The following is a 27500-nucleotide window of genomic DNA, read 5'->3' as shown; positions in this document are numbered from 1 at the left end:
TTGTATGATTAACCAAAGTACTTTATTGTTTTGCAGGAGACTCAGGGTATCCTCTGGAAACTTGCCTAATGACACCTTTGGCAGAGCCAACAACACCAGCGGAGAGACGCTATAATAGCAGCCATGCTTGCACAAGAGCAGTTATTGAAAAATGCTTTGGGGTGCTCAAAAGTAGGATCCGCTGCTTGCACAAGTCAGGAGGTGCACTCCAATATACACCAGAAAAGTGTGCAAAGATAGTTGCTTCCTGCCTATTCCTGCATAATGTGTGTGTCCAAAGGAGAATTCCTTTTGATGATTTACTTGAGGTTGATGATTCACCAGAGGAAGCCGTGATGAATTTCATGATTGAGAGAAGTGCTCAGCAGGAGAGGATGGCACTCATAAACGGCTCATTTTAATTGTTTGATTTAATTTTTTATTGATTTATCTCTAGTGCCAATGGAAGTATTACATTTAATGTTTGTTAATTTAGTATATATACTTTATGGAGAAAAAAATATAATATATTCATGTATAGGACTTATTTTTCATATGACTTTATATAGTTTCTTGAACCAAAGACTTATAGTTTGTAGTGGAATGGCTATATTTTTACATTGAACTTCCATATTTATGTTTGTTTTAATTCTATTTTTATTTTTCCTATTTCATACCAAAGATTTGTAGTTGATACTGGAATGTCTATTTGTATATTTTGCTTATATATTTTTCTAGTGTGAATAAATTTATTTAAAAGAAAATGCATTGTACCTTCTTTCCATGTACAGTTCCCTTGTATGATATATTTGACCTTTTTTTTTTATCAAATCAAAATTTTCTATAAAAGTCGTGGCATATTACCAGCTGTTATATCACATTGCTTTCACAGATTTGTTATACCATAAATAAAAGACATTATTTTTACATAAATTAATAATTCATGAAACTATAAATAGGGAAATAGGGAAGGAAAGAAAAATTAGGGAAAGATGAAAGAGATAAAATGATAAGGAAAGAGAGGAAATGAAAATGAAAGTAGCAAAAAGAGAAAGGAGAGAGAAGGAATGAAAGGAAAAGAGAGGAAAAGGAGAGGGGGATGGGTAGGATGAAGAGAAAGGAAAAGTGATACAATAGAAAAATATAAAATGAAATACACAAGAAGCAAGAGAGAAAATGAAAGTGAAAGTAACAAAAAGAGAAGAGAGAGAAGGAAGGAATAAAAGAAACAAGGGATCAGGAAGAGAGAAGAGGCAGCAGGGGTAGGGGTGAAGAGAAAAAAAATATACAATAGAAAAATGCAAAATATAACACTATGGTTTTGTTAAATTCTTTATGGCATTTGTCAAGCCCAATAAGGTTTCATTTATTGACAATAGGGCTGTTGTCTGGCCCTCTATTGCACTGCGGAGAACAGCTGTTTGGTCCTCCACTGCACTGCGCATTCCTCGCACCTCCTCGAGGATATCTTCTTGTATTTCCAGCATGCGAGATCCTACTGCCTGGTGTGTAGTGCTGGAACTCCTGCTGCCTGGCCTACTGTGTGCTGGTGTTTCGCAGGGACTTTGATGTGGCTGACTCCGCTCTTCTGTCTCAGGTCCAGTTGGAGCAGGCCCCAGAGGTTCTCTATTCATTGTAGAGGTTCTCCTCTACAATGACCGTTGCTGAATGATAAGAAAGTTTAATTAATCACATATACTGAGTATGTTATAAGAACATGTACATAATTCCTTGAACAATAAATACAAATAGACAATATTAATATTAATATTATAAAAAAAATATTAATACCATAGTTGACAACAGTCAAAGAATGACTAACATATGGAGATAGAAAATAATTAAAGCTTTATGAGAATAAAATTTGAATTATATCTGGCCAACCTTTGGTTATGAATAAGTTTGGTTCAGTCTACTTACCAATGTCAGGAAGAGCTTCATAGGACTCTGACTGCAGTGCATCCGAGATGCCATAAATGACAGCAGGGTCTCTCAGCTGGGCCATGGCCTCCTCAGCAGGAGTCAGAGGTGGAGCAGTAGGTGGACCTCCCCCTGTAAATATCATTACATTATTATTTTCAAGCCCAAGACTAGGTTCATGGAAATAATGCTACATCCTTAGAGATTATATCATATAAATCAATTTACAAAACAGTTCAAGATATTTAAAAAAATACTATAGAGTTACAGCTTTTCTGATTAATTTTCCTAAATGTGTGATGTCAACAACAGCTAACAATCTTTACAAAAGTTTGATATTTTAGTTTCATTCTGCATTGGATTATGCAAAATAGACTATTGAGAAAAAATTACAAACTAAGGCTACCAAATCCAAAAATGACTTAATGCAATTACATCTCTCCTAGGTGTTTAATGAATCATCAACAAGTTTTTTTACGACATTTTGCATTAAAGTTCATAAGGTTTTGTAATCATACATGACAGAGTCACATGAATAAGGTACAGTGAAAATGCTCACAGACAACTATGTATCCCCTAGCAATGGTTAAAGGCCCACACTTTATGCATATAAAAAAAGAAGCACTTCCAGATATTATTTGACAGAATACATAGCACACACAATTGCATTTTGTTGGCCTTTGCCGAGGCGCCATGTCTGTACTAAAAGAAACTGACTTATTCCTTATTTCAAGCCTAACATCTCCATAAACTGATAACTTTAACATCTATTTATAACTGTATATGACCTTACCTGTTTCTGTCAGAAGTTTTTTTCTAATACTCAGTTTCTTCTTGGTGTTGCTCTTGAAGTCAATATACTTGAGCTTGACTTCCTCGAGACTTCGGAGCGTCTTCCCTGTGGCGTTTACGGCTGCTGTCACCGCCTCCCATGTCTTGACCTTCGTTTCATAAGAAACAGTAGCAGTCAGGGGCCCCTCTAGAATGTCTTGATGTTGTTGCACCGTTGCAATGAGAGCCAAAACCTCATCACTGCTGAAATTCGGCCTCCTCTTCTTTGACATTGATGCAGCCATCCTCGAAAAGCGCGCTCTTTTGTAGGGTTTTGTTTACTTGCTACGGGATTGGTCAAGAGAGCCTAGAGAATTATGTAAGGCGCTCGCTGATTGGCGGAATCGATTTACCAGAGTTAACATCAAATTACGGTGATAAAGTCTATTTACCCTTACCAGGCGACTTATCATCGCTTGATGAATCCCACTTTGCCATGACTGGTAAACGCTCTGGTAGTTGACAGCTGGTAAATGCCTTACCATCGTATGTTAGTGAATCCAGCCCCAGGATGGGTTTTATTTCAGAGCGAGGCAGCTTGAAGCAACATAATTTGAATCTTCCTACTCTCTTGCAGTCTCTCATTATAAAACTAGAGCCATTTTTGTGTTTTATTTTTTGTGTTTAGAGACTTATATGTACCATTTGACAGGCTCTATCTAGACTAGAGTTGACTATAATCCATATCAGCTCATTATTTTCTTTATACTCAGTGTGATAGAGGTATTGCTGTCTTATGGGAGGACAAAAAGCAACTTTGTTTTTTCGTATTTTTGTACTGTCATGAACGAATACGAAACATATAATCACCTACAATGAAGATAACATGAAGAGGAAGGAAACCTGTGCTTGTGACTGTGAGTACAAGTTAAAAAGTATCCATATTGGTACTGGTACATTTTAGACACTGGGCATGGTTGTTTGAGTCACCTTCCTCTTCTCGTTCTGCTTGCACATCCTTCATCGGCGGTACTTTAGAGCAAGAGGTCGTCAACTTGTTGTGTGCCATCGCTCTCTAAAGATAGTGCTTGCTAGAGATTGTAGATGGGTGCCATTCAAGGCTCTCTCCTATTGGTGCTAAAAGGAAGTGGTGTCATCTAGGTTTCGGAAGTTACGTTTGCTCAATATTATGGTAATTATAGTAATTATGACTGTAATTGCCATCATCACTCACTCCTTACTCATAGCACAATAAAATAGCACAATGATCCAAAATCCCGGAACGTTATATACGTCATGACACCTGTCGTCAGGCCAAAGCTTTTGTGTCCTGTATGTCATGGCACCTGTCTGCAATGGGTTAATGATCCATATTGATCAAAAACTTGATGCTCAATGTATTGCAATTCTGCATTCCAAAATAGTCTCAAGCCACCTAAGTGATGTCAAAAAGTGGATGTTTTCAATTCAAACATATAAAATAGAGCTTCATAATGATGCATATTGTACATACACAGTGTGCAAAAGCCAAGATTTGGCTCCTTATGTAGTGAAAGATTTTCCTCAAAGCTTGATCTTAAAATCCACATTCTGATTTATACCAATGGAGAATCTGGGGAAGGAGCTATTTCAAATCATGACTAAGTGTTAATATTTTTCAGTTTCTCTTCATATCTTCTTCCCTACAAAGTTATATTCTGCTAATCTAGTGGTTCTTATATATGTCTTTTGTAGAAATGCCTTAATTAAGAATGCACTTTTTGTTTTTGCTTTCCCACTTCCCCCACCATATCATGAACTTCTAGAATAAAGGAAATTACATATATTTTCCTATTGAGAAAATTATTATAATATATCCCTAGATATATTATCTCCCACCCAGTTACAGATTATGACATCAGTACTACAATTTTTATTGTAGCATTTTGGATTAAATACATTGTCTACATATGCATGTAATTACCATTATTATGAAAATCTTTGTTTCTCTCACAGGAAAAGCACCAATTTCTGACAGTCCCTACAAAAGCATTCAAACCAAATTAAAAAGTAGTCAGGCCAGGGTAAGGAGACTATTAAAAAAGATAAAGACTTTGAAAGACTTCCAAAAATTGCCCACTGAGGATATTTTACCATCACAACTGGTGAAGCATGTATCCAAGTATCTTAGTGGATATGCCTTAGATTTATTTAAAACTCAAATATCTTTTTCAAATAAATCAAAATATGGAAGAAGATATACTCTCACACAGAGGAGTTTTGCTCTAAGCCTTTATTTTCAAAGTCCAAAAGCTTATAGATTTTTATCTAAAATATTTGCATTACCTACCACAAGGATGCTTAGGTATTGGCTAATGAATATAAACATGGAAGTGGGATGGAATCAAACAATTATTGATTTACTTACGAAGAAAGTTTCATCAATGAATGAATTAGATAAAGTTTGTGGCATCACATTTGATGGAATTGCATTAAAAACTGCTCTGGTGTATGATAAGAATAAGGATGTAATAACAGGCTTTGAAAATCTAGGACCTTATGGCAATTCAGTGAAACCAGCAAAGTATGCTATGGTTTTTATGGTGAAGGGCCTATGTAAAAAGTGGAAGAGCACTTTAGGTTATTTTTTATATGAAAAGAGTATCAATCCAGATATTTTAAAGGATATGATACTAGACAGCATTAAAATTTTAGCATCATGTGGCTTATATCCAAAGTTCATTGTCTGTGATCAGGATTCCTGTAACAGAGGTGCTTTTCGTAGAATAGGGGTATCACCAGCAAATTCATTTATTGAAATTAATGAAAAAAAATACATTTCTTTTATGATACTCCACATCATTTGAAATCAACAAGAAATACATTAATAAAATATGATATAAAATATGGAAATGCTGTGGCTAGTTGGGACCATATCATTAATTTTTACAAAACAGATAAAAAACATCCATATGAGGGTAGGATAGCACCCAAACTTACTGATAGTCATCTGATCAATAACTCATTTGAGAAAATGAGAGTATGCTATGCAGCTCAGGTATTTAGCCGGACAGTTGCATGTGGAATATATACACATGCTAGCTTTGGAGCATTACCAAAGGAAGCATTGGCAACATCAACATTTATAAATAATATGAATGAAATATTTGATGTATTTAATTCAAGTACTTTAAATCATTATAGAAGCAGGAAATGTGCCATCAGCAAGAACAACAATAATGTCCAATTCCTCACAAACATGAAAGATTGGATGAAGTCATGGAAAGTACTGGGGACAAATAGGCAGATTCCAAATATACAAGGTTGGTTGTTGAATATATCATCTTTACAGGCATTATGGGAGGATGTGTCTATAAATCATAATTTTGATTACTTACTAACCCGGCGCATTAACCAAGATTGTCTGGAGAATTTTTTTAGCTGCATAAGAAAAGCAGGAGGAAATAATTACACTCCTAATGTTCAGCATTTTAAAAGTTCAATGAAAAGTCTTACATATAACAATCTTTTAATATGTGCTGAAAATTCAAATTGTTCAGATGATCTGACTCCCTTTTTAGATTATTTAAACATTTCTGATAATAATAAAATACATAATTCTTCCAATGTGAATTCCCCATATGAAATGCAGTCTGACTTTACAGCAGATGAGACAAACCTAGTTGAAAATGAATGTCAAGAAATAATTTATTATATTACAAATTTTGATTATGAACTTGAAAATGATGACATTTTAACCCACACAGGACGGGTGGTACAGCATGTGTACCGCGCATTCAAAAGCCCAGTTGCCGGGCGGCACAGTATTGTGCCAGCTATTCATTTAATTTAGGCCTAATAATTCAAAAGCCCCGGCATTTGGACATTCTAGGCTAGAAATCCCCCGTCGGGAATGGGTTAAAAGAGGCAGAAAAGTCTCAAAATAATTTTGAGTCTATTGATGATTTTATAAGAAATTTTGATTATGAGTTGGAGACTGAGGAATCATATGAATCAGTCATGACTCAATTTGATTTCTCTACAGTTAATGATGATGAATTTACTTATTCTGACATAATTAAAGATAATATAATAACATATATTGCAGGCTATTGTTGTCATAGAATTAAAAAAATCCATGATTGCCAAACTTGCCACAGTTTATTAATAAAAACAAATTTAAACTTGCAGCAGCAAAACTTACGTGAAACATATATTAACAGGAAAGGTGATGTTCCGAGGAATTGTCTTTGTTATCCTACAAATAAAATGTTTAATATGATAAAGTCATTTGAAAAGATATTTCAGAAGGAGATAGAGAAGGTTATGCATGTAAATGGTGTAAAGTATAAAATATCCTCTAAACTTAATGAAACGTTAATTAGAAATATGGCTATTTGTGAGGATTTGAAAATGTTGATTATAAATACTTTTTTGAATATGAGAATATTCTATTTTGTAAAATTTTTAAATAGATCAATCACAGGGAAACACAAAATAGAAGATGTTAACTTGCCCCCAAAGAAATGCAGAAAATTAATGAAAATTACACACGTATGAATAGGGGTTTCTCACTCTCCATCTGTTTATCTATGTCCCTTCTGAAGAAAGACTATGCTGCAATTAATTCTTATTTCATTTCCATAGCTTGAAAGTGACAACAAGGCATTGTCATGTTCATTGGTGCACTATATAGTAATCTACATCCTCAACCCTAGTAGGTATTTGGTAAGTCAAGATATTTCCATTTACATAGTAATTGTACATTTGAATCTGTTTCATTAACAAGTATTGCACAAATATAATATTGCAGATAATGTATTTATTTGATTGCATTGCTTGAATTTATATATTTACAAGCATGTTTATGTATGTTAAGTGTTTTTAACCATGCACATTTTTGCTTGTTTTTCATTGAATATATTTGCGGTAAATTTTCCGAATAACGCCGCGTCGCTAAATACCACAAAAGTGGTATTGATGGATTCCTCTCAACCTCTACTATTCATATATAGTGAAATTAATGAGCGTTTGTACCCCTGAAGCCCACAATCTGGGTCCCGATAGTAGGGGAGGGCATGAAGTAGATCAGGGAAATTGCGGGGTAAAATATGAATTCCGGCCATATTTCGTATGCAAAATCTTAACCAATTACCTACCTAACTTTGCTTAGGTTTGAAGTTTGCCCTAGCCAAGGGGGGGCTTCGCCCCCCCCTGGACCCCCCCCTTTTTAAGGCACTTCGTGCTACCTCGTGCTACTTCGGTATCACGAAAACCTTAACCCAACTACCTACCTCCCTTTCCCTAGTTTTGAAGTCAGCCTTTGCGAAGAGGGAGCTATTCCCCCCTGTGGATCTCCCCTATTCAGGGCACTTCGTGATACTTATGATGCGTAATTAGTCCTGTAGATGAAAATGCCGCGACACGGATAACCCTCACACTGCGCCATGATGACAGCAACTGAGTCTTCGTCTTATATATTCCTCAGGATAGGAAACTAGGACCGATGATGACGCGACCACTCAATAGAGGGCACTATAATTATACTGTAAATAATGGGGAATATTGCGCCATCTGTTGAGAGAACATAACAGCACATGCAGGTAATTCCTTGGGGGTTTCCAGTCCACAGCTTGCTACTATCCGTAAATACGTAAACACAGCCATGTTTGAATTTCAGGGCGAGGATGGTGGACTCGGGATATCTTGCCCAAGGTATGTTGCACGAAGTGCCATAAAAAGGGGGGGTCCAGGGGGGGGCGAAGCCCCCCTTTGGCTAGGGCTTAATTCAAAACTAGGCAAAGTTAGGTAGGTCATTGGGTTAAGATTTTGCAAGCGAAATGTGCCCCGAAGTAGGACGAGGTAGCCTTAAAAAAAGAGACCCAGATTGTAGGGCCAGGTGTGGAATCGCACATGATTTCCACTATATATGAACAGTAGAGGTTGAAAGGAATCCATCGATACCATTTTTGGGGTATTTCGTAACATTTTACCCCGTAATTTCCCTGATCTACGTCATGCCCTCCCCTACTATCGGGACCCAGATTGTGGGCTTCTGGGGTGCAAGCGCTCATTAATTTCACTATGTATGAATAGTAGAGGTTGAGAGGAATCCATCGATACCACTTTTGTGGTATTTCGTAACGCGGCGTTGTTCGGAAAATTTATAGTGGGTCCATGCCCTTTACTTAAATTATATATGTGGCCAGTAACTTTGAATATTTTCTGATATTTTGGCAATCTGCATTTTTGCATCTAAAAACAAACTTCAGAGGGTGTGCACCTTGTGCAACTGAAGAAGACATTGTCCTGGCATATGTGCATAACTCTTTCCATGATTGAAATGCACCAATATAATCACTATTATTGTAATCCAGGACTATAACTACTTTTTCTGAACAGTATATCTCATGCAATCCACCAAATTTATGGGTATCAACATTGCACAACTTTTGGTATTGTTGGATAAAGACGCAACCACACGTAGCGAAAAAACAAACCTTTGGGCATGACGTAACTTTAATTATGACGTAACCCATTAAAGCTCTTTTCTTCTGGAAACGAAAAATAACCGAGATATATTATTTTGAAAATAATTAAAAACGATTAACGGGAGAGATGATTCCACCGTCTTAACCCATTCACGCCGGGGCCATTCCGGCTTTGCACGGTCGCTATACCGAGGTTTTCGAACGCATCATCCGAACGCTTCGAGATTCTCGGGCGCTCACCCCGAGAGCCGGCCTTGGCCAGATATCTCGTCGGCGGCGTCTGACGCGAAAACCACGAAACGTGTCAGCACGTCATCCGGCTGGAAAATATCGGCTCTGCGCATGCGCCAACCTCCCCCGCGGAAATACAAAAAAGTATCGATAGACGGCAATACTGTCACGTGATAATAATAGCACCAATAGGGAAACAATAGGTCTAACCGACAAAATGATCGACCAATCACAGACAATTGACCATAGAGACTGGGTCTTTGCTTGAATTTCAAAATCAGTTTCGAGATGGCTACATCGTGTCCAAGACATAAGTACACTCCGTGGGAATTCATCAAGGGTTTTATAAAGATAACGCTGCATCACTGAAATTATTACGTGACCACGGTGCTCTGCCAATAGAAATGGAGTGCAAAAACTGTGAATTGATGGGAATGGCAGCCATATTCTAAGTCCCTAAGCGCGCCGTGTACATGACATGAACATGCCGCGATTCTTATTCTAGAAGCGCGGGTTCGCGGCAAAAGCGTGGCAAATGCGTGGAAAGTATTGGAACAATCGTGGAAACTCCGTGGCAAGGGGGTAGGCTTGTCACGATAGTTACACGAGTGAAAAAAATCATATTTTTACTGTACTTTTTCTTACCAATACTTAATATGAGCATACTACGTTTGAAAAGTAATACCTATATTGGTTATATTAGGCATCATTGTCCTAGACACGGATTACAAACTCTTTTAGGAAAACATGGATTCTCTGCTGATTTTGAGTTTGTTTACCTTTTGGCGGACTTTTCGAAGGAGAGTGAAGTTAAATGAATGGTAAAAGTAGTCAGGGACGTAAAATTAAAGCATATAATTATATGAAATATGTATACATTAAATCTATATGCATGATATATTAAAAATGCGCATATATGTACAGTATATACAAAGATAAAATAAGGAAGATCTGTTCATAAACACACGGTCCCTCACATCCCGTTTGTTTTGATCAAGGGTAGAGTGAATTACCAACAGCGCGTTCGTGAAATGGTTGTCAATTCTTTAACCCATTGCAGACGGAAATAAATTTGCTTGCCCAGCCTCCAGGATAGGTTTTATTTTAGAGAGAGACCGCTTGAAGCAATATAATTTGAAGCATCCCAATCTCTTTCAGTCATTCATTGCAAAACTAGAGCAGTTTTTGTGTTTTAATTTTTTGTGTGTTTTATTGAGTTTAGAGACTTATATGTGCCATATGGCAGGCTCTATCAGTGCTGCAGTTGACTAAAATTGAAGTATATTATCCATATTAGCTCATTATTTTCTTTATACTCAATGCGATAGAAGTATTACTGTTTTATGGGAGGACAAAAGGCAACTTTATTTTTTCGTATTTTTGTGCTGTCATGAACGAATACTTCTTTCTTCTTTCTTCTTTTATAGGGTTTTAGACTGCTCTACAGTCTATATTCCCTGGATTCTTTTCTGTGTTTTTTCTTGGTTATGTGATGTTCATTATCTTTGTTCTTTGGAGAAATATTTTAGTATGTCTGAGAATGTAATATTTCTTTGTTGTTGGTTGATTTCCTCCAGTGATTAGAAGTTCCACTGTCGGGTTAATGATTTTGATTTTTTTCAGTGCTTCTAGTAACTTAACTCTGCTTGAGTTGAACCTTGGGCAATGCAGAAATAAGTGTTCATCTGATTCTTCTTGGATGTTGCACCATCTGCAAAATGGATCAGTTTCAATTTTTATTCTGTTAAGATGTTGTTTTAGTTTTGTATGTTTTGTTTTTAGTCTGGTTAGACTTATATCTATTTTTCTATTTTTGGATCTTGTCCATGGTTGTGAGTTTGAGTTTTTTATGTAGTAATTTTTTGTACTTAATATTCTGTTCAGTTGTTTTTCCCAATTATTTTGAAATATTAACTTGGTTTCTTTTTTGATGTTTGATATGTCTTTAAGTTTGAGGGTGACGTGATGTTGTGTGCTTTTTTGGCTGCTAGATCTACTATTTCGTTTCCTTTTATGTTTTTGTGTGCGGGTATGTGTTGTATCTTTATAATGCTTTTATGTTTTGTTAGTGTAAGTATTAAGTTTTGTATATCAAATGTGATTCCTTTGTATTTCTTTGGTTTTGGGTTTGCTATCAATTGTATAGCTGATTTAGAGTCTGTAAGTATGACTGTTTTTGTTAATTTATTTTCAATTATGTATTTCAATCCTTGTCTTATTGCAAATAGTTCAGCTTCTATTATTTGAGTATGGTTTGGTAATTTCCATATAGTTGTGATATTTTTTTCAGCTATGTATATTGCTGCTGAGGTTGAGTTTTTTTCTTTAAGCATAGATCCATCTGTAAAAATCTTTTGATGATTTTTATATTTGCTTTTCTCTAGCATTAGGAATTGTTTTGAGATTATTTCTTTTGTTGTATCTTTGGACAGGTTATCCATGAAATGCGTTTCTGTTATTTGAAGAATGTCAAACCATGGGGGTAAAGGAGTTATATCAGGTATTACTTTTGTTGTGATGTATAGCTTTAGTTCTTTGCATGTCTCTATTGCACTATGGATCATATTTTTGGGGGTACTGTTTGGTTCGTATGTTTTTATCATTTTTATTGTTAGTTGTTTTAATGGACTATTGTTTTGTTTCTGTAAATTCTTTTGCATCTGAATGTATTCTTGTTCTTTTATATTTTGTTTTAATGGTAACATTTTCGTAATAGCTTGCAATGCTATTATCGGTGTTGACTTGAAGCAACCTGTAGCTATTCTGAGAGCTTCGTTTTGTATTGATTCTAATTTTTTTAGTTCTGTATTGTTTGTATTACCATAAATCATTAGCCCATAATCTATTTTTGGTTTAATGTATATCTTATAAAATTTTAACAAGTTTTCTCTACTCATTCCCCATGACAGCGAGGTCAGTTTTTTCATTATGCTTAGTCTATTTAGAGTGGTTAATTTTATATTTTTTATTTGTTTTCCCCATTTTAGTTTTGGACTATTAAAATTTAGTCCTAGTATATTATGATTGTTACTAAATTCAAGCTCTTCATTATCTATCTTTACTTTTGGAATGTTTCTTATTCTTTTATTAGTGAAACACATAAGTTTACTTTTCTTTATATTTATTTTTAGATCCCATATATTAGTCCATTCTTTTATATGTTTTATTGCTTGTTCGATATCTGTTGTGGCTTTCATTAGATCATGGTTTTCTGATATTAAGGTAATATCATCTGCGTAAATTACTTTTTTCGTGTTTTCTGGTATTTCTAGGTCTGACATGAGTATGTTAAAAAGTACAGGACTTAAAGGTGACCCTTGCGGTACTCCTTTTAGTATTTTTTCTTTTGAAGATTTATGTGCTCCTATTGATATTTGGAAAGTTCTGTTCGTTAGAAAATTATTTATCCATTTTAAAGGATTACCTATTATTCCTATTTTCGCTGCTTTTTTTATTATTGCTTCATGATTTGCTGAGTCAAAAGCTTTCTCTAAGTCGAGGCAAGCTACTAGAATAAATTTCTTTTCTTTTAGTGCTTTTGTTATTATTAGATTTATGATTTGTAATGCATCAATAGTTGATTTTCCTGGTCTAAAACCTGTTTGGTCTTTGTCTAGTTTATCATTGGTTTCTAGCCACCAGGTTATTCTATATGTAATCATGTTTTCTAGTAGTTTACCTATTGTGGAAATTCTGCTAATAAATCTATAAGAAGAAATTTCTGCTGGATTTTTTCCCGGTTTTATTATTGGATTGACTAAGACGTTTTTTAGTTCTTCGGGATATTCTCCTTTGGACCAAAGTTCATTCAAGTTTTTTAATATTTGTTCTAAAATATTGTCTGGGGCTCTTTTATAAAACTCATAAGGAATTTCATCTGGTCCATATGCTTTACCATTCTTGGAATTTTTTATTGCATTTTTTAATTCATATAAAGTGAATAATTTTCTTAACCCTTCTGTATCAGGTGATTTGAAAAGTCTGTTTGAATCTTTCTTTTCAAGTATTTTTTGGGGAACTTTACTGGTTATCTTTTTGAATTCTTGTTTGAACAGAATTAATTGATTATCTGTTTTTGTGATGGGTTGATTATTATATATTATTGGGTATTCAGTAGTGGAATTTTTACCTGATAATTTCTTTATGAAATTCCATATTTTTTTGGGAGGAGTTTTGAAATCTAGTTCATTACAAAATTTTTCCCATGCTTTTCTTTTTTCTTCTTCTAAGATTTGTTTGCTTCTAGCAAATAATCTTTTGTAATTAATTTGGTTTTCTATATTGGGTCTTTTCCTCCATCTGTTGAAAGCTTTATTTCTTTCTTTTATGATATTATGACAGGTCTCATTCCACCAAGGTTTGTTGGGTTTTTTCTTATAATTGCTATTGTCAAAATTAAAATAGTTTGATCCTATTGTTTTTAATTTATTTGTTATTTCTGTTATTGATTTAGTATTTTCTATATCTAGATTTTTGAGTGCCTCTATGTATTTTAACCATCCTTCTGTAGTAAAGTTCCATTTCTTTTCTCTCTTAAATGATTGCTTTTGTTGGATTTGGTCTTTTATGATTATAGGGAGGTGGTCGCTTCCTTGATTAATTCCAGGAATTATGGAAAGGTGACTGAGGTTAGGGGAACCTATGATTAGGTCTAAGGTTGATTCTTTGCTTGAATTCGGGTCAATTCTGGTAATTTGTCCTGGGGGAGTTAAAAGGATTAGGTTATTGTAAATTAAAAATTCAAATAGGTTTTGCCCCGATTTGTTAGTTATTTTTGTATTTTGGTTTTTGTTCCAGAGAGGATGATGGGCATTAAAATCTCCCATTATTAGTTTTGGATCATCTAGTTGATTTGAATAATATTCTATGTCTTGTTTTGATATATTGTTGCAAGGATTATATATTAAGAGAATATTCAACCATTTGTTATTATATGGGATTTTTATTCCAAGTGTTTCAATTTTGTTTTTAAGTCTGTCTCTTAAGTTAATATTTTTGTACTGTATATTTTTGTTTATACAAAAAGCTAACCCTCCTCCTGTTTTATCTTGTCTATCCTTTCTTATTATGTCATAGTTTTGGATTTTTAAGTTATCTTTTTCTTTCAACCATGTTTCGCATAATGCGATTAGTATTGGGTTTTCTTTATATATCAAGTAGTTTATTTCTGTTTTTTTGTTTAATATTGATCTTGGATTCCACAAAATTATATTATCCATTTAAATATTCTAATAAGTCCTTGATAAGTGGGGTTATTTCTGATATAGTTTCTGTAATGGTTGTTATTATTGATGTTTTGGCATTACATCTGTTCATAATGTTTGAAAAGACTTTTGTTATTTCTTTTATGAAGGTAATCCATGAAAATTCTTTGTCACGACTGTCTATGGCTGTTTTTTGTGATTTTCCACTCAATAATGGAGTTGGTAAAGTCCATGTAATTGGGGATTGATCCAGATTTTTATTTGCTAAATTCTGATTCTGGCTAATTTTCTGTTTTTGTTTGATTGGGGTTTGTTTAGGTGGGCTAATTAAATCTTCATAATTATCTGATTTGTTCTTCCTATTTTCTTTTTTCTTTTTGTCATTTTTTGGGGTTGTTTGACCTGGATTGATGCTTAGTTCTTGTGATAATGTTTGAGCGTATGTTGGTTTTGTGGTTTGTTGTGTTGGTTGTGAGTTGTTGGTAGTTATCTTGTTTATGTCATGTGTATCTCCTAATGTATTTTGTGGTTGAATAGTCTGTATGTTGTTTGATGTTGTAGTGTTAGGCTTCACTTTTTTATTTTGTGAGACGGGATTTAACTGTTGTAGAAGTTTTTTAACTTCGTAGTTATTGGGTGTTGTGTTTTTTTTGTTTATTTCTTGTGCCTGTATGTGTACTTTACATGTTAAATGTGCTGGGATGTGTTGTTCATCACAAAAGAAACAGTAAGGGTTATTTGTGCATTCTTTAAAATTGTGATCATATTGGCTACACTTACTACATCTGGTCCTATTTTTACATGTTAGTATGCCATGTCCAAACCTTAAGCATTTGAAACATTTGGGAATTGGGAAGATGTACTGCTGAACTGAGTATGAAGTATGTCCAATAATTACTTTTTGAGGGAGAATCCCTTGGAAAGTTATTCTTAAGGATTTTGAGGGGATCCATTTTTTTTCATTATTTTTGTCTTGATTTCTTTTGTTTATTCTGATTATTTCTGTGATTTTTGAGTCTTGTCCCCATAATGTTTTAATTTTTTTCTTTATCTCTTGCAGATCAATGTCAGTATCAACGGGGAATATTGTTCCATATTTACAACCAGAATTTATACATGAGGATGGTTGTTTGCAATTAACCTTCCAGTTTCCCAAGGTTTTAATTGCGTCAAGAGGTTGAAATTTTGATATGTTATTAACCTCAAACCTTATAGCTTTCCCAATCCCAAGTACTCTCAATGAGTTTTCAATGATGTATTTGTGGAATATAGATTGGTTTATTGCTTCAGTAAGTTTAATGGGATTATTAAAGTTTGAGGTTATTTGGTCATCGTTCATTTGTATTAACCCGTTCCCGACGGGGCCAATCCGGCTTAAATAGACCAAAATTCCGGGACTCTTGAATGCATAAGCCTAACGCGTCGGGATTCTCGGCCGCACTAGCCGCGAGCCAGCGCTGCGCGCTGGCTCCTCCCGCGCCCCGGGCTAGACAAAGTAACGCGTCCCCGTCGTGTAGCCCAAAAACCACTAGACGTGTTATCTTGTCATCCGTCGTTAACGGGTTAATATTACGTTTTCATTATCAGATACTTGCGTTTCGATGTCCAAAGGTTCCCTTGCTGCTTGTTGTTGGCGATCTGTTGTTTTTCTTCCGGCTTGGTCAAGTGGCGGGAATTTTGAGTAGTCGAAACGCGGTTGTTTTGAAATTGGATTTTCACCGTTTTCTAAACTGTTTTTTCTTCTTCTATGATTTTGTAATTCTTGATCCATTTCTTCATCTTTTTCAGGATCCTCTCCTGAGTCTGTAATGTTTGTTGCCATTTGTACGGCTTGAGTCTACTTTTCCTTATGATTTTCCGAGCACTGTTTACACGTCTGTGTCTAATGCGCGAGTCAAACCCCTTGGGACGACCATGAACGAATACGAAACATATAACCACCTACAATAAAGATAACAAGAAGAGGTAGGGAAGAGGAATGAAACCTGTGCTTGTGACTGTGAGTGCCACAGTGAAAGGCATCCATATTGGCACAGGAGCACATTTTAGACACTGGGTATGGATTGAGTCATCTTCCTCTTCCCGTTCTGCCTGCACATCTTTCATCGGCGGTACTTTAGAGCAAGGGTTCATCAACTTTGTGTGTGCCATCGCTCTATAGAGACAGTGCTTGCTAGAGACCGTGGATGGGTGCCATTCAAGGCTCTCTCACCTGCTGGTGCTAGGAAAAAGTGGTGCCATCTAGGTTTTGGACGTTAAGCTTGCACGATATTACGGTAATTATAGTAATTAGGACTGCAGTAGCCATCATCACTCATTCCTTTTTCATAGCAAAATAAAATAGCACAGTGAGCCAAAATCCCCGAACGTCGTGTACGTCATGACGCCCGTCGTCAGGCCAAAGCTCCCACGTCATGTATGTCATGACACCCGTACGCAATGGGTTAACTAGGAACAAGTACAACGACTGATTCATACCAAAATTGAATTATCTTATGTTAGTGCTACCTATGATTGTAGTTTCTCTTATGAATTTGTCGTGTGGACAGTGCCATTCATCCGAAACATGTTAATAAGTGGGTTGGCTTTGGAACGGTTGGTAAACCTGAAGCAGTTGACGCAAACGTGCCGCGCTTTTGCGTCCTAGATTACCGCATTCGTTACATGAACACGACATGGACATAACATGAACATGACATGGCCACGACACGCAGAAAACGTTATAGAATACGGCTGATAGTCTTCTTCAGTTGCACAAGTTGGTGCACACCCTCTGAAGTTTGTTTTTAGATGCAAAAATGCAGATTGCCAAAATATCAGAAAATATTCAAAGTTACTGGCCACATATATAATTTAAGTAAAGGGCATGGACCCACTATATTTGTGAGGGCTTTTCTCCAGGCCCTGTCTTTGCTTTCTTCTTTTTCTTTCTTTCTTCTTTTATAGGGTTTTAGACTATGTAGAAGTCTATATTCCCTGGATCTTTTTTCTTCTCTTCTTCTTCTTTCTTCTTTTAGAGGGTTTTAGACTATATGTAGTCTATATTCCCTGATTCTATTTCTTCTTCACTTCTTTCTTCTTTCAATTTTTTTTTTTTTCACTATCTTTTATATGATGTCTATTATTTTTGTTCTCCTTAGGAAGATTTTTGTATGTCTGAGTATGTAGTACTTATTTTCAGAGGGTTGATTTCCACCTGTAATAAGGAGATTTGTTGTTAGGGTGTTGATTTTTAATTTTTTGAGGGCTTCTTTTAGTTTAGTTCTGTGCGAGTGATGTCTTGGGCAATATAATAATAAGTGTTCTCTATTTTCTACTTGGGTGTTACACCATCTGCAGTTTGAATTATCTACCATATTAAGTTTGTGCAGGTGTTGATTTAGTCTTGTGTGGTTAGTCTTCATTCTTGTTATACATACATCTAGTTTTCTGTCTTTTGATCTTGTCCATGGTTCTGGTTTGTTGTCTTTTATGTAGTTGTTTTTTGTTTCTAGGATTGATGGAATGTAGTGTTCCCAGTTTTCTATTATTTTTTTTCTTATTTCTTTTATCATTGTTTTTGTGTCCTGAGGTATGGTTATGGGGTTTGGGATGTCATGTGCTTTTTTGGCAGCTTGGTCTGCTATCTCATTTCCTTTTATATTTTTATGTGAAGGTATCCATTGAAATATTATGTTTTGATCTCTTTGTGTAATTTGTAGGATTAAATTTTGTATCTTATATATTGTGTTTTTATAGTGTTGTGGTTTACTGTTTTTTATTAGATGCAAAGCAGCTTTTGAGTCTGTTAAAATTACTGAATTTGATAAATTATTGTTTTGGATGTATTGTAAACTTTTTTCTAATGCATAAAGTTCTGCTTCTGTAATTTCTGTGTTAGGTGGGAGTTTCCAAATTGTTGATATTTTTTTGTTTTCTATGTATATGGCTGCTGTTGTGGAGTTTGTTTCTGTTATTTTTGATCCATCTGTGTATATTTGGTTATAGTTTTGGTATTCTGTATTTATGAGTGATTGAAAATGTATTTGTATTATTTGATGTGGGTAATTTTTGGTGTTTGTGTTCATGAATTCTGTCCTTACCATGTTTGTAAAGTCATACCATGGGGGGATTGGAGTGATATTAGGGGTTGTACTAATTTGTAATTTGATTTTAATTTCATCACAAGTATTTAGTACTCTGTGGAGAAGTAGTTTTTTGTCTTTGGTTGGATTATAGTTTTCTATATTTTTTATGGTCATTTGTTTTAATGGAGTATTTGCTGTTTTTCCCAGTATTTTCATCATTTGTTGACATTCTATAATTTTAATTCTTTGTTTTAAAGGTAAGGTGTTTGTTAATGTTTGTAATGATATTATCGGGGTTGATTTAAAACAGCCTGTTGCAATTCTTAGTGCTTCGTTTTGAATTGTTTCTAGCTTTTTTAATTCTGTATTATTTGCTGATCCATATATAGTTATTCCATAGGCTATGTTTGGTTTTATGTAAATTCTAAAGAAATTTATCAGAGTTTCCCTGTTGGCTCCCCAAGAAGTGGATCCTAACTTTTTCATTATGTTGATTTTTGACATTATTATAATTTTTAATTTTTCTATATGTTTATTCCAATTTAATCTGGGAGCATCAAATTTTATTCCTAATATTTCATGACTTGTGGTGAAGGTTAGTTCTTCATTATCTATCTTTATGTTTGGTATGTTTCTTATTTTATTATTGGTGAAACACATTATTTTGCTTTTGTTTATATTGATTTTTAAGTCCCATTTGTCTGTCCATTCTTTTATCTTTTTGATACCATTTTCTAAATTTTGTATTGCTTTTCTATAATCTTGATCGGTTGATATGATTGTGAGGTCATCTGCATAGATGATTTTATGAACCTTGGGTGGCAGTTGTACGTCTGACATAAGTATATTAAAAAGGATAGGGCTAATGGGGGAACCTTGGGGTACCCCGCATGTAATGTTACCTGATGAGGTTTTTTCGTTTCCAATTGATATTTTGTATGATCTGCCTTTTAAAAAGTTTTGTATCCATTTGAGAAAGGAACCTGTTATTCCCATGTTTTTTGTCTTTATTAGTATTGCATCGTGGTTTGCTGAATCAAAAGCTTTCTCTAGATCTAGACATGCCACTAGTGCATATTTCTTTTCTTTTTTGGCTTGATTTATGTGTAGTTCTATTATTTGTAGTGCGTCTATTGTTGTTTTATTGGGTCTAAATCCGCTTTGGTCTTTGTCTAGTTTTTCATGTGTTTCTGTCCACCATATTAATCTTTTTGTGATGATGTTTTCAAAAATTTTCCCCATGCATGACAGTCTGCTTATAAATCTATATGATTTTAGTTCTTTTGGATCTTTCCTCGGTTTTAGTATGGGGTTTATAAGTGCAGTTTTGAATTCGGCTGGGAATTGTCCTGAGTTCCAGTAATTATTAAGATTTTTTAGGATTTGTTTTAATATGTTATTAGGTGCTTTTTTGTAAAATTCGTATGGGATTTCATCAGGACCATATGCTTTCCCATTTTTAGTTTCTTTTATTGTTTTTGTTAGTTCATTCATGGTTATTGCTCTATTTAGATCTGTTGATTCAGAATTGTTCAAAATATCTTCTTTTTCTTTTCTAGTTATTAGCTGTTTAGTATTTTTATTTGAGGTTTTTTCAAATTCACTTTTGAATAGGTTTAACTTTGCATTTGTATCTGAAATTGGTAAATCATGATGGATTAATGGGTAATCTTTTATTGTTGTTTTCCCCATTATTTTCTTTATAAAGTACCAAATTTTTTTGGTTGGGGTTCTGAAATCTAGTGTTTCACAATATTTTTTCCATGACTGTCTTTTTTGATCTTCAATTATTTTTCTAGCTTCTACTGCTAATCTTTTATATTCTGATTTATTTTTGGTATTTGGTCTTTTTCTCCATAAATTATAGGCCTTGTTCCTTTTTTTTATTATTTTGTTACAAGTCTTATTCCACCAGGGTTTGTTTGGTTTTTGTTTTGTTTTTATTACGTTACTAAATTCAAAGTATTTTTCACCAGTCTTCTTGATTACTTCTAATATTTCTTTTAAAGTTGTCAAGTTTTTATCTTCAACTGCATTTAGTTCTGTTTTGTATTTTTCCCAGCCGGTATCGTTAAAAAAACATCTCTTTTCATTTATACTTATATTATTTCTGGTGGTATCGTCTTTAATGATTATTGGTAAATGGTCACTTCCTAGATTTGGACCTGTTTCAATTAATAGATGGCTTAGCTGAGGTGAACCTATAGCAAGATCTATTGTAAATTCTTTGTTAGATCTAGGATCTATTCTTGTTGTTAGACCTGGTGGAGTCAAAGTGATTAAGTTTTTTCTTGAAATAAATTCTGCTAGATTTCTGCCTGTTTGGTTTATTTGTCTTAGATCTAATTTGGGGTCCCATAGAGGATGATGAGCATTGAAGTCACCTATCAGTAATTTTGGATTATTTATTTGTTCTTCATAAAATTCAAATATTTTTTGTTCTATTTTGTTACATGGGTTATATATCAGCAATATATTTAGCCATATATTTTTGTGACTGATTTTTATTCCTAAAGTTTCTATTTTGTCATGATAATTGTCTCTTATGTTTAGGATTTTGAATTGTATGTTGTTTCTGATACATAATGCTAACCCCCCACCTATCTGATTTTGTCTATCTTATCTTATAATTTCAAAGTTTTGTAAATCAAATTTATCTTTGTCTTTTAACCATGTTTCACTAATAGCTATTAAGCTTGGATCTTCTTTAAAAATAAGGTAGTTCAAGTCTGTCTTTTTGTTTAGGATTGACCTTGCATTCCAAAAAATTATTTTATTCATTATTTGCACATAAATTACTTATTACGGTCATTATTTCAAATATGGCTTCTGAAATTATTGTTAATATTGATGTTCCTTGTTTGAATTTGTTTACTATATTTGATATTATTTTTATTATATTTTTTATGATTCCTAACCATGAATTATTTGATTCTGCATTATCTTTGGTTGTTTCGGGTTCTTTATCTTTAGTTAATGGTGTGGGGAGGGACCATGTTATTGGAGATTTGTTTATGTCTATTGTTGTTGTGGGAGTATGTTTGTGTGTGTTTCTTTGTTGATTTGGTGATTCTCTGAGATTTTCTTGTACTGTATCTTTAGTTTGTTTTGGGGATATTTTTTGGTGCTGATATTGTGTTTTTTGTCTGACTGGAGTTTTTTGCCCTGGTGTTATGCTATGGGCCTGAGTGACTGCTTCCGCAAATGTTTGAGTCTTAGTTAGAATTTCTGGTGTAGTTTCTTGTGAGTTTATAGTTGTGGGTTGTGTGTTGTTATTTTGTGTGGGGTTGCTTTTTTTTTCTTTTCTGTTAAGGTTTATTGCCTGTTCTTGTTTGGAGATGGGTTTAATTTGTTGTAATTTTAATTTGACTTCAAAGTTGTTTGGAGTTAGATTGTGTCTGTTTATATCTTGTGCTTTTTGGTGTGCTTTGCAATTTATATCTTTTGGAGAATGATGCTCTTCACAAAAAAAACAAAAAGGGTTATTTGTGCAGTCTCTATAATTATGATTAAACTCGCTGCAGTTACTACATCGTTTTCTATTTTTACACGTTAATTGTCCATGACCATATCTCAGACAGTTTGTGCATCTGGGTATTGGGAAAGTATATTGTTGTACGTTGTATGATGTATGACCTATTGCTACTCTTTCTGGGAGTGAGCCTTTGAAAGTGATCCTTATTGATTTTGTAGGGATCATTTTTTGGGGGCTTTCTATATCTCTGTTAAGTTTATTTAGTCTAATGATTTCTAGGACTTCAGAGTTTGTTCCCCATATTGCTTTAATTTTGTCTTTTATTATTTCAATTGGAATTTCAGGGTCAATTGGGAATATCGTCCCATATGAACAACCCGTGAATTTGCTAGATGCAGGTTGCTTGCACTGAACTTCCCAGTTACCCAGATGCTCAATTTTGTTCAATTGTTCAATTTTTGTTATATCATCAACCTCAAATCTTATGGCTCTACCTTTGCCAAGGACTCTTAATGTATCTTCTTTAATATATTTTTGAAAAACAGATTTATTGATGGCGTCTGTTAAAGTTATTGGGTTGTTGAAATTTGAGGTAGATGACTCGTCTTTGATCTGAATAAGTACTACATTATTTTGATCTACTTGCATGTTTGTTGATGGGTTGGGTTTGTTGGTTCGTTGTTTTGAAACTTTTGTCCATTCGGTTTCGTCAGTTCGTGATCTTTTGGGATTGGGGTCTTCTTCAGAGTCACCGGTGATCACGTTTTTGCGTCCTTTGTTTTGTTGGTCTGTGTCCATATAAATTTGTGTGCCAGGTATTTCACCTGGATCTGGGTTTAGATCACTGTCCATTTAATTATTTCCCACTTTATTTCGATGGAGAATAATTGAATTCACTAGAGTGTAAAAATAGGTCTTCACTCTGTGACGTTCAAGCTTGGAAAAAAAAAATCATCTTTTTTCTTGTTTCTTCTTGCTTCTTATATCATATCTATAATTTTTGACCTTTGTAGGAAGATCTTTGTATGTCTCAAGATGTAGTACTTCTTTGAAGGAGGTTGGTCAGCACCTGTAATTAACATATTCATGTTAGGATTGTGTATTTTTGCTTTTATTAGTGCTTGGAATAATTTAGTTCTATATGAATGGAATCTTGGACATTGTAGTGTTAGATGTTCGATGTTTTCTTCTTGATTGTTACACCATCTGCATTTTGGGTCCTCTTCTAATTTTAATTTGTATAAATGTTGTTTCAATTTTGTGTGTTTTGTACTTATTCTTGTTATACATACATCTATTTTCCTATTTTTGATCTTGCCCATGGATGTGGTTGATTATCCTTGATATAGTAATCCTTTGTTTCTAGAATTGTTTTTAGGATTGTTTTCCAGTTTTCTTTATTTTTTAGTTTTATTTCTTTTATTTTGTTTTTTGAGTCTATGTTCATGGTTGTGGCATTTTGTATTTCATGTGCTTTTTTTGCTGCTTTATCTGCTATTTTGTTCCCTCTAATGTTTTTATGTGAAGGAATCCACTGGATTTTTATTGTTTGTGTGTTTGTTATCATTGCAGTTATTGATTTTTGAATTTCATATGTTATCTGTTTATAACATTTTGGTCTGGGATTTCCTATAACATTTATGGCCGCCAGTGAGTCTGTTAAAATTACTGTTTTTTGTAGTTTGTTATTGTTTATATAATTAATTGCTTGTTTAATGGCATATAATTCTGCCTCTATGATTTGTGTACTCTGCGGTAATTTCCATATTGTTGTTATGTTTTTCTCTTGTATGTAGATTGCTGCTGAGACAGAGGTTGGATTATTTATTTTTGACCCATCTGTATATATCTTTTGATATTCTTTGTATGTTGTATTTTCCATTAAATAGAAATGCTGTTTAATCATTTGTTCTGGAATGTTTTTCCCCATATTTTCTATAAATGTTGTTTTTAAATACTCTGACATATCATACCATGGTGGAATTGGAGTTATATTTGGTAATGTATTGATTTTCATTTCTATTTCTAATTTTCTACATGTTTCAATTACCCTTTGAATTAAAGTTTTCCTTTTATTTGTTTGATTATAGTTTTTTATATTTTCTTTGGTCAATTCTTTAATTGGCATTCCATCTAGTTTTTCTAAATTCTTTATTATCTGCATACATTCTATCTCTTTTATTCTTTCTGTTACTGGTATTTGATTTGTTATTGCTTGTAGTGCTATTATAGGTGTTGATCTAAAACATCCTGTTGCTATTCTCATTGCACTGTTTTGTATTATGTTTAACTTTTTTATTTCTTGTTGTTTTGCAGCCCCATATATAGAAATTCCATATTCTATTATTGGTTTTATATATATTTCATAGAATTTTAATAAAGTTTCTCTATTTGCTCCCCATTTCAGAGATGATAGTTTTTTCATTATGTTTATTCTTTCAATTGATTTTGATTTTACTAAATCTATGTGTTTTTTCCAATTCAACTTTGGACTATCAAAGATTACTCCCAATATTCTGTGTTGCGTGGTGAATATTAGTTCTTCATTTCCTATTTTTATTTTGGGGATTATTCTTATTTTCTTGTTTGTAAAGCACATTATCTTACTTTTTGTTAAATTCATTTTTAGATCCCATTTATTTGTCCACTCGTTTAGTGTTTTTAATCCATTTTCTAATATATTTGATGCTTCTATTATATCTTTGTTTATTGTTATCAAAGTGACATCATCTGCGTATATAATTTTGTATACTGTATTTGGTAATTTTATATCAGACATTAGTATGTTAAATAATGTTGGGCTTAATGGTGAACCTTGTGGTACTCCAGTTGTTATTTTACCCAGTTCTGTTGTTTTTCCTTCTATTTTTATTTGAAATCTTCTTTCTTTTAAAAACCCTTCTATCCATCTTAATATTTTTCCTTTTATACCTATTTTTTCCATCTTAATTAGTAGTGCTTCATAATTTACTGAGTCGAAAGCTTTCTCCAAGTCTAAACAAGCTATTAGGCCATATTTTTTTTGTTCTATTGCTTGACTGATCTTCAAATCTATAATCTGGATAGCATCTAAAGCTGTTCTGTTTGGTCTAAATCCTACTAGATCTTCATCCAATTTTTTATTTGTTTCTAGCCACCAATTTAATCTTTTATTTACTATATTTTCAAATATTTTCCCCATACAGGACGTTCTGCTAATATATCTGTATGATTCTATATTTCTTGAATCTTTTCCTGGTTTGTTTATCGGATTTATTATCGCATTTTTAAATATGTTTGGGTATTCCCCTTTTGACCAGTAGATATTGAATATCTTTAATATTGTTCTTAGGATGTTGTCTGGGACATTTTTATAGAATTCATAATTTATTTCATCTGGCCCATATGCTTTTCCATTTTTTGTATTCATTATTGTTGTTTTCAATTCTCTTAATGTTATTTCTTTACATAAATCATCATCATCTTGGGTGTTTAGAAGTTGTTCTTTTTCTAATTCTGTTAACAATTTCTTTTTTTTCTTGTTAGTTACTTTTTCATATTCTTCTTTAAAAAGTTCTAATTTTTTATCATTGTCTGTAATTGGAATGTTATTATCTACTATGGGGTAACAACTTGATGTTATCTTGCCTATCTGTTTTTTAATAAAATTCCAAACTCTTTTTGTTGGGGTGTTAAAATTTATTTGTTCACAAAATTTCCCCCATGATTCCCTCTTCTGTTTTTCTATCACTTGTCTTGCTTTTGTTCTTACTTCTTTGTAATCCATTTGGTTTTTTTGTGAGGGCCTTTTTCTCCATCTATTATATGCTTTATTCCTTTTTTTAATTATTTCATCACATTCTTGATTCCACCATGGTTTATTTGGTTTTTGGTTATGTTTCCTCTCTTCAAATTTAAAGTGCTTTTTTCCTATTTCTTTTAGTAGATCTATTAGTTCATTTAATGTATTTATTTTGTCTGTGTCCACATTTTTTAATTCTTCTTGATATTTCAACCATCCATTATCATTGAATTGCCATTTCTTTTCTGTTAGCTTAGGTTGATTTTGATAATCTATTTCTTCTATGATTATCGGGAAATGGTCACTTCCTAAGTGAGGACCTACGTTTATTTCTATGTGGTTTATAGTTGGTGAACCTATTATCAAGTCTATTGTCGTTTCTTTACTGGTTTTTGGATCTACTCTTGTTATCTGTCCTGCTGGCGTCATCATTATTAAATTATTTTCATTTATCAAATCGTATATGCTTTTTCCTGTTTTGTTACTTATATTTATTTTTGGGTTCCAACTAGGATGATGTGCATTAAAATCTCCTATTAACATTTTAGGTTCTTCTACTTGATCTGTGTAGTATTGAATTTCTTCTTTATCTATATTATTGCAAGGATTATAAAATAATAATATGTTGATCCATCTGTTCTCATATTTTGTTTTAATTCCTAATACTTCTATCTTATCTTTATATCTATCTCTCAAATTAATCTTTTGAAATTGTACATTTGATTTTATTCCAAAAATTAATCCCCCTCCCATTTGATTTTCTCTATCCTTTCTTATTATTTCATATTCATTTACTTTAAATTGATCTTTGTTCTTTAACCATGATTCGCATAATGCAAATATATCTGGTTTTTCTTTGTTTATTATATATTTTAGATCACTTATCTTGTTTAGTATTGATCTTGGATTCCACAGTATAATCTTATTCATTTGTTATTTGTTTAAAAAGTTTTGAAGCATCTTTGATTGTTTCTGTAATTGTTTCTAATATTGAGTTTTCAGAGTTTAGATTGTTTATCAGTTTTATGATTGCTTTGAATATACTTTTTAACAAAGTTAACCATTTTGGGTTTTCTTCTTCTTCTTTTGATTCTTCTTTTGATTCTTCTTCTTTTTGTGTTTGTTTTAATGGTGTTGGTAGTGTCCACGTTATTGGTGAACTTTCTATATGATCAATTCTTTTATTTTGTTCTTTGTTGTTTCTTTCTTTTATTTGTTCTCTTTGATTATCTTTTGTTAAGTTTTTTATTGCACTTGGTGAATTTGATTTATTTGAGTTTTGCCTTTGCTTTTTTGTTTTTTCTGGTGTTTTCTGCCCTGGTGTTATTTTGTTTGTTTGAGTTACGATTTCTGCATATGTTTGTGTTTTATTTAACTCTGTTGATGTTGTTTCATTTATGTTGTCTTGTGTTTGATTGGATGTTTCCCTGTTTATTGTGTCCTTGTTTCTATTTGTTGTCTTTTCTTGTTTTGTGTTAGGTTTCAGTTGATGTAGTTGTGTTTTTATGTCTATATTGTTTGGTGTTATATTATTCTTGTTTATATCTTGTGCTTTTTTGTGCATTTTGCAAGAAATGTCTACTGGTGAATGTGGTTCTTCAC

At 33.3% G+C, this 27500-nt stretch overlaps 5 protein-coding genes and 1 long non-coding RNA gene across 13 annotated transcripts in view; 2 read left to right on the top strand and 4 right to left on the bottom strand.

Moving 5' to 3' along the window:
* The window catches only part of LOC122259972 (putative nuclease HARBI1), a 2172-nt gene extending 1425 nt beyond the window's left edge, over positions 1 to 747 (top strand). Inside the window, exon 3 of the mRNA XM_086548964.1 lies at positions 37 to 747. Within this exon, the coding sequence (XP_086405090.1) occupies positions 37 to 401 (365 nt within the window). The 3' untranslated portion in view covers positions 402 to 747. The remainder of the gene's footprint in view (positions 1 to 36) is intronic.
* A 153-nt stretch (positions 748 to 900) lies between these two features.
* On the bottom strand, positions 901 to 8080 carry LOC122264847 (t-SNARE domain-containing protein 1-like). Of its 3 annotated transcripts, XM_086548967.1 has the most exons (5): positions 7944 to 8077; positions 6854 to 6907; positions 2693 to 3015; positions 1900 to 2031; positions 901 to 1643 (listed from the first exon to the last, which is right to left on the bottom strand). In XM_086548967.1, exons 3-5 carry the CDS (start codon positions 2973 to 2975, stop codon positions 1606 to 1608), a joined length of 453 nt encoding a protein of 150 aa, XP_086405093.1. In that variant the 5' UTR covers positions 2976 to 3015; positions 6854 to 6907; positions 7944 to 8077; the 3' UTR covers positions 901 to 1605. The 3 variants fall into 3 exon arrangements, with proteins under 3 accessions (XP_086405093.1, XP_086405094.1, XP_086405092.1); XM_086548968.1 differs by lacking the exon at positions 6854 to 6907 and having other exon boundaries at positions 7944 to 8080; XM_086548966.1 differs by lacking the exon at positions 7944 to 8077 and having other exon boundaries at positions 6854 to 7834.
* A 163-nt stretch (positions 8081 to 8243) lies between these two features.
* LOC147469544 (glycerol-3-phosphate acyltransferase 3-like) overlaps positions 8244 to 27500 on the top strand; it is a 29254-nt gene continuing 9997 nt past the window's right edge. Inside the window, exon 1 of one of the 5 annotated variants that reach the window (XM_086548958.1) lies at positions 8244 to 8364. The gene's annotated coding sequence lies outside the window, so the exon portion shown is untranslated. Of the gene's footprint in view, positions 8365 to 9618; positions 9686 to 10040; positions 10193 to 10219; positions 10406 to 27500 lie in introns of those variants that run through there. The other 4 variants (XM_086548960.1, XM_086548963.1, XM_086548962.1 and 1 more) reach the window with 4 other exon arrangements.
* On the bottom strand, positions 10455 to 17313 carry LOC147469547 (uncharacterized). The gene is made up of 2 exons (XM_086548969.1): positions 16171 to 17313; positions 10455 to 11082 (listed from the first exon to the last, which is right to left on the bottom strand). Exons 1-2 carry the CDS (start codon positions 16395 to 16397, stop codon positions 10857 to 10859), a joined length of 453 nt encoding a protein of 150 aa, XP_086405095.1. The 5' UTR covers positions 16398 to 17313; the 3' UTR covers positions 10455 to 10856.
* The window catches only part of LOC147469545 (uncharacterized), a 10866-nt gene continuing 976 nt past the window's right edge, over positions 17611 to 27500 (bottom strand). Inside the window, exons 2-3 of one of the 2 annotated variants that reach the window (XR_015192037.1) lie at positions 22764 to 23186; positions 17611 to 17771 (exon numbers count right to left, since the gene is read on the bottom strand). This is a non-coding gene — a long non-coding RNA (uncharacterized LOC147469545). Of the gene's footprint in view, positions 17772 to 22763; positions 23187 to 27500 lie in introns of those variants that run through there. The other variant, XR_015192038.1, reaches the window with a different exon arrangement.
* On the bottom strand, positions 17797 to 20334 carry LOC147469546 (uncharacterized; the record flags this gene model as incomplete). Its single annotated transcript, XM_086548573.1, has 1 exon — positions 17797 to 20334. A coding segment is annotated over exon 1 (2538 nt), but the record flags the coding sequence as incomplete, so codon positions are not given.

The sequence above is a fragment of the Penaeus japonicus genome, unplaced genomic scaffold (assembly GCF_977035675.1).
Source record: "Penaeus japonicus unplaced genomic scaffold, GWHDUDI00000001_assembly GWHDUDI00000021, whole genome shotgun sequence".
In the NCBI taxonomy this organism is placed as follows: domain Eukaryota; kingdom Metazoa; phylum Arthropoda; class Malacostraca; order Decapoda; family Penaeidae; genus Penaeus; species Penaeus japonicus.
The sequence above is the reverse complement of the archived record's forward strand: the minus strand, read 5'-3'. Positions and strand labels throughout refer to the sequence as shown.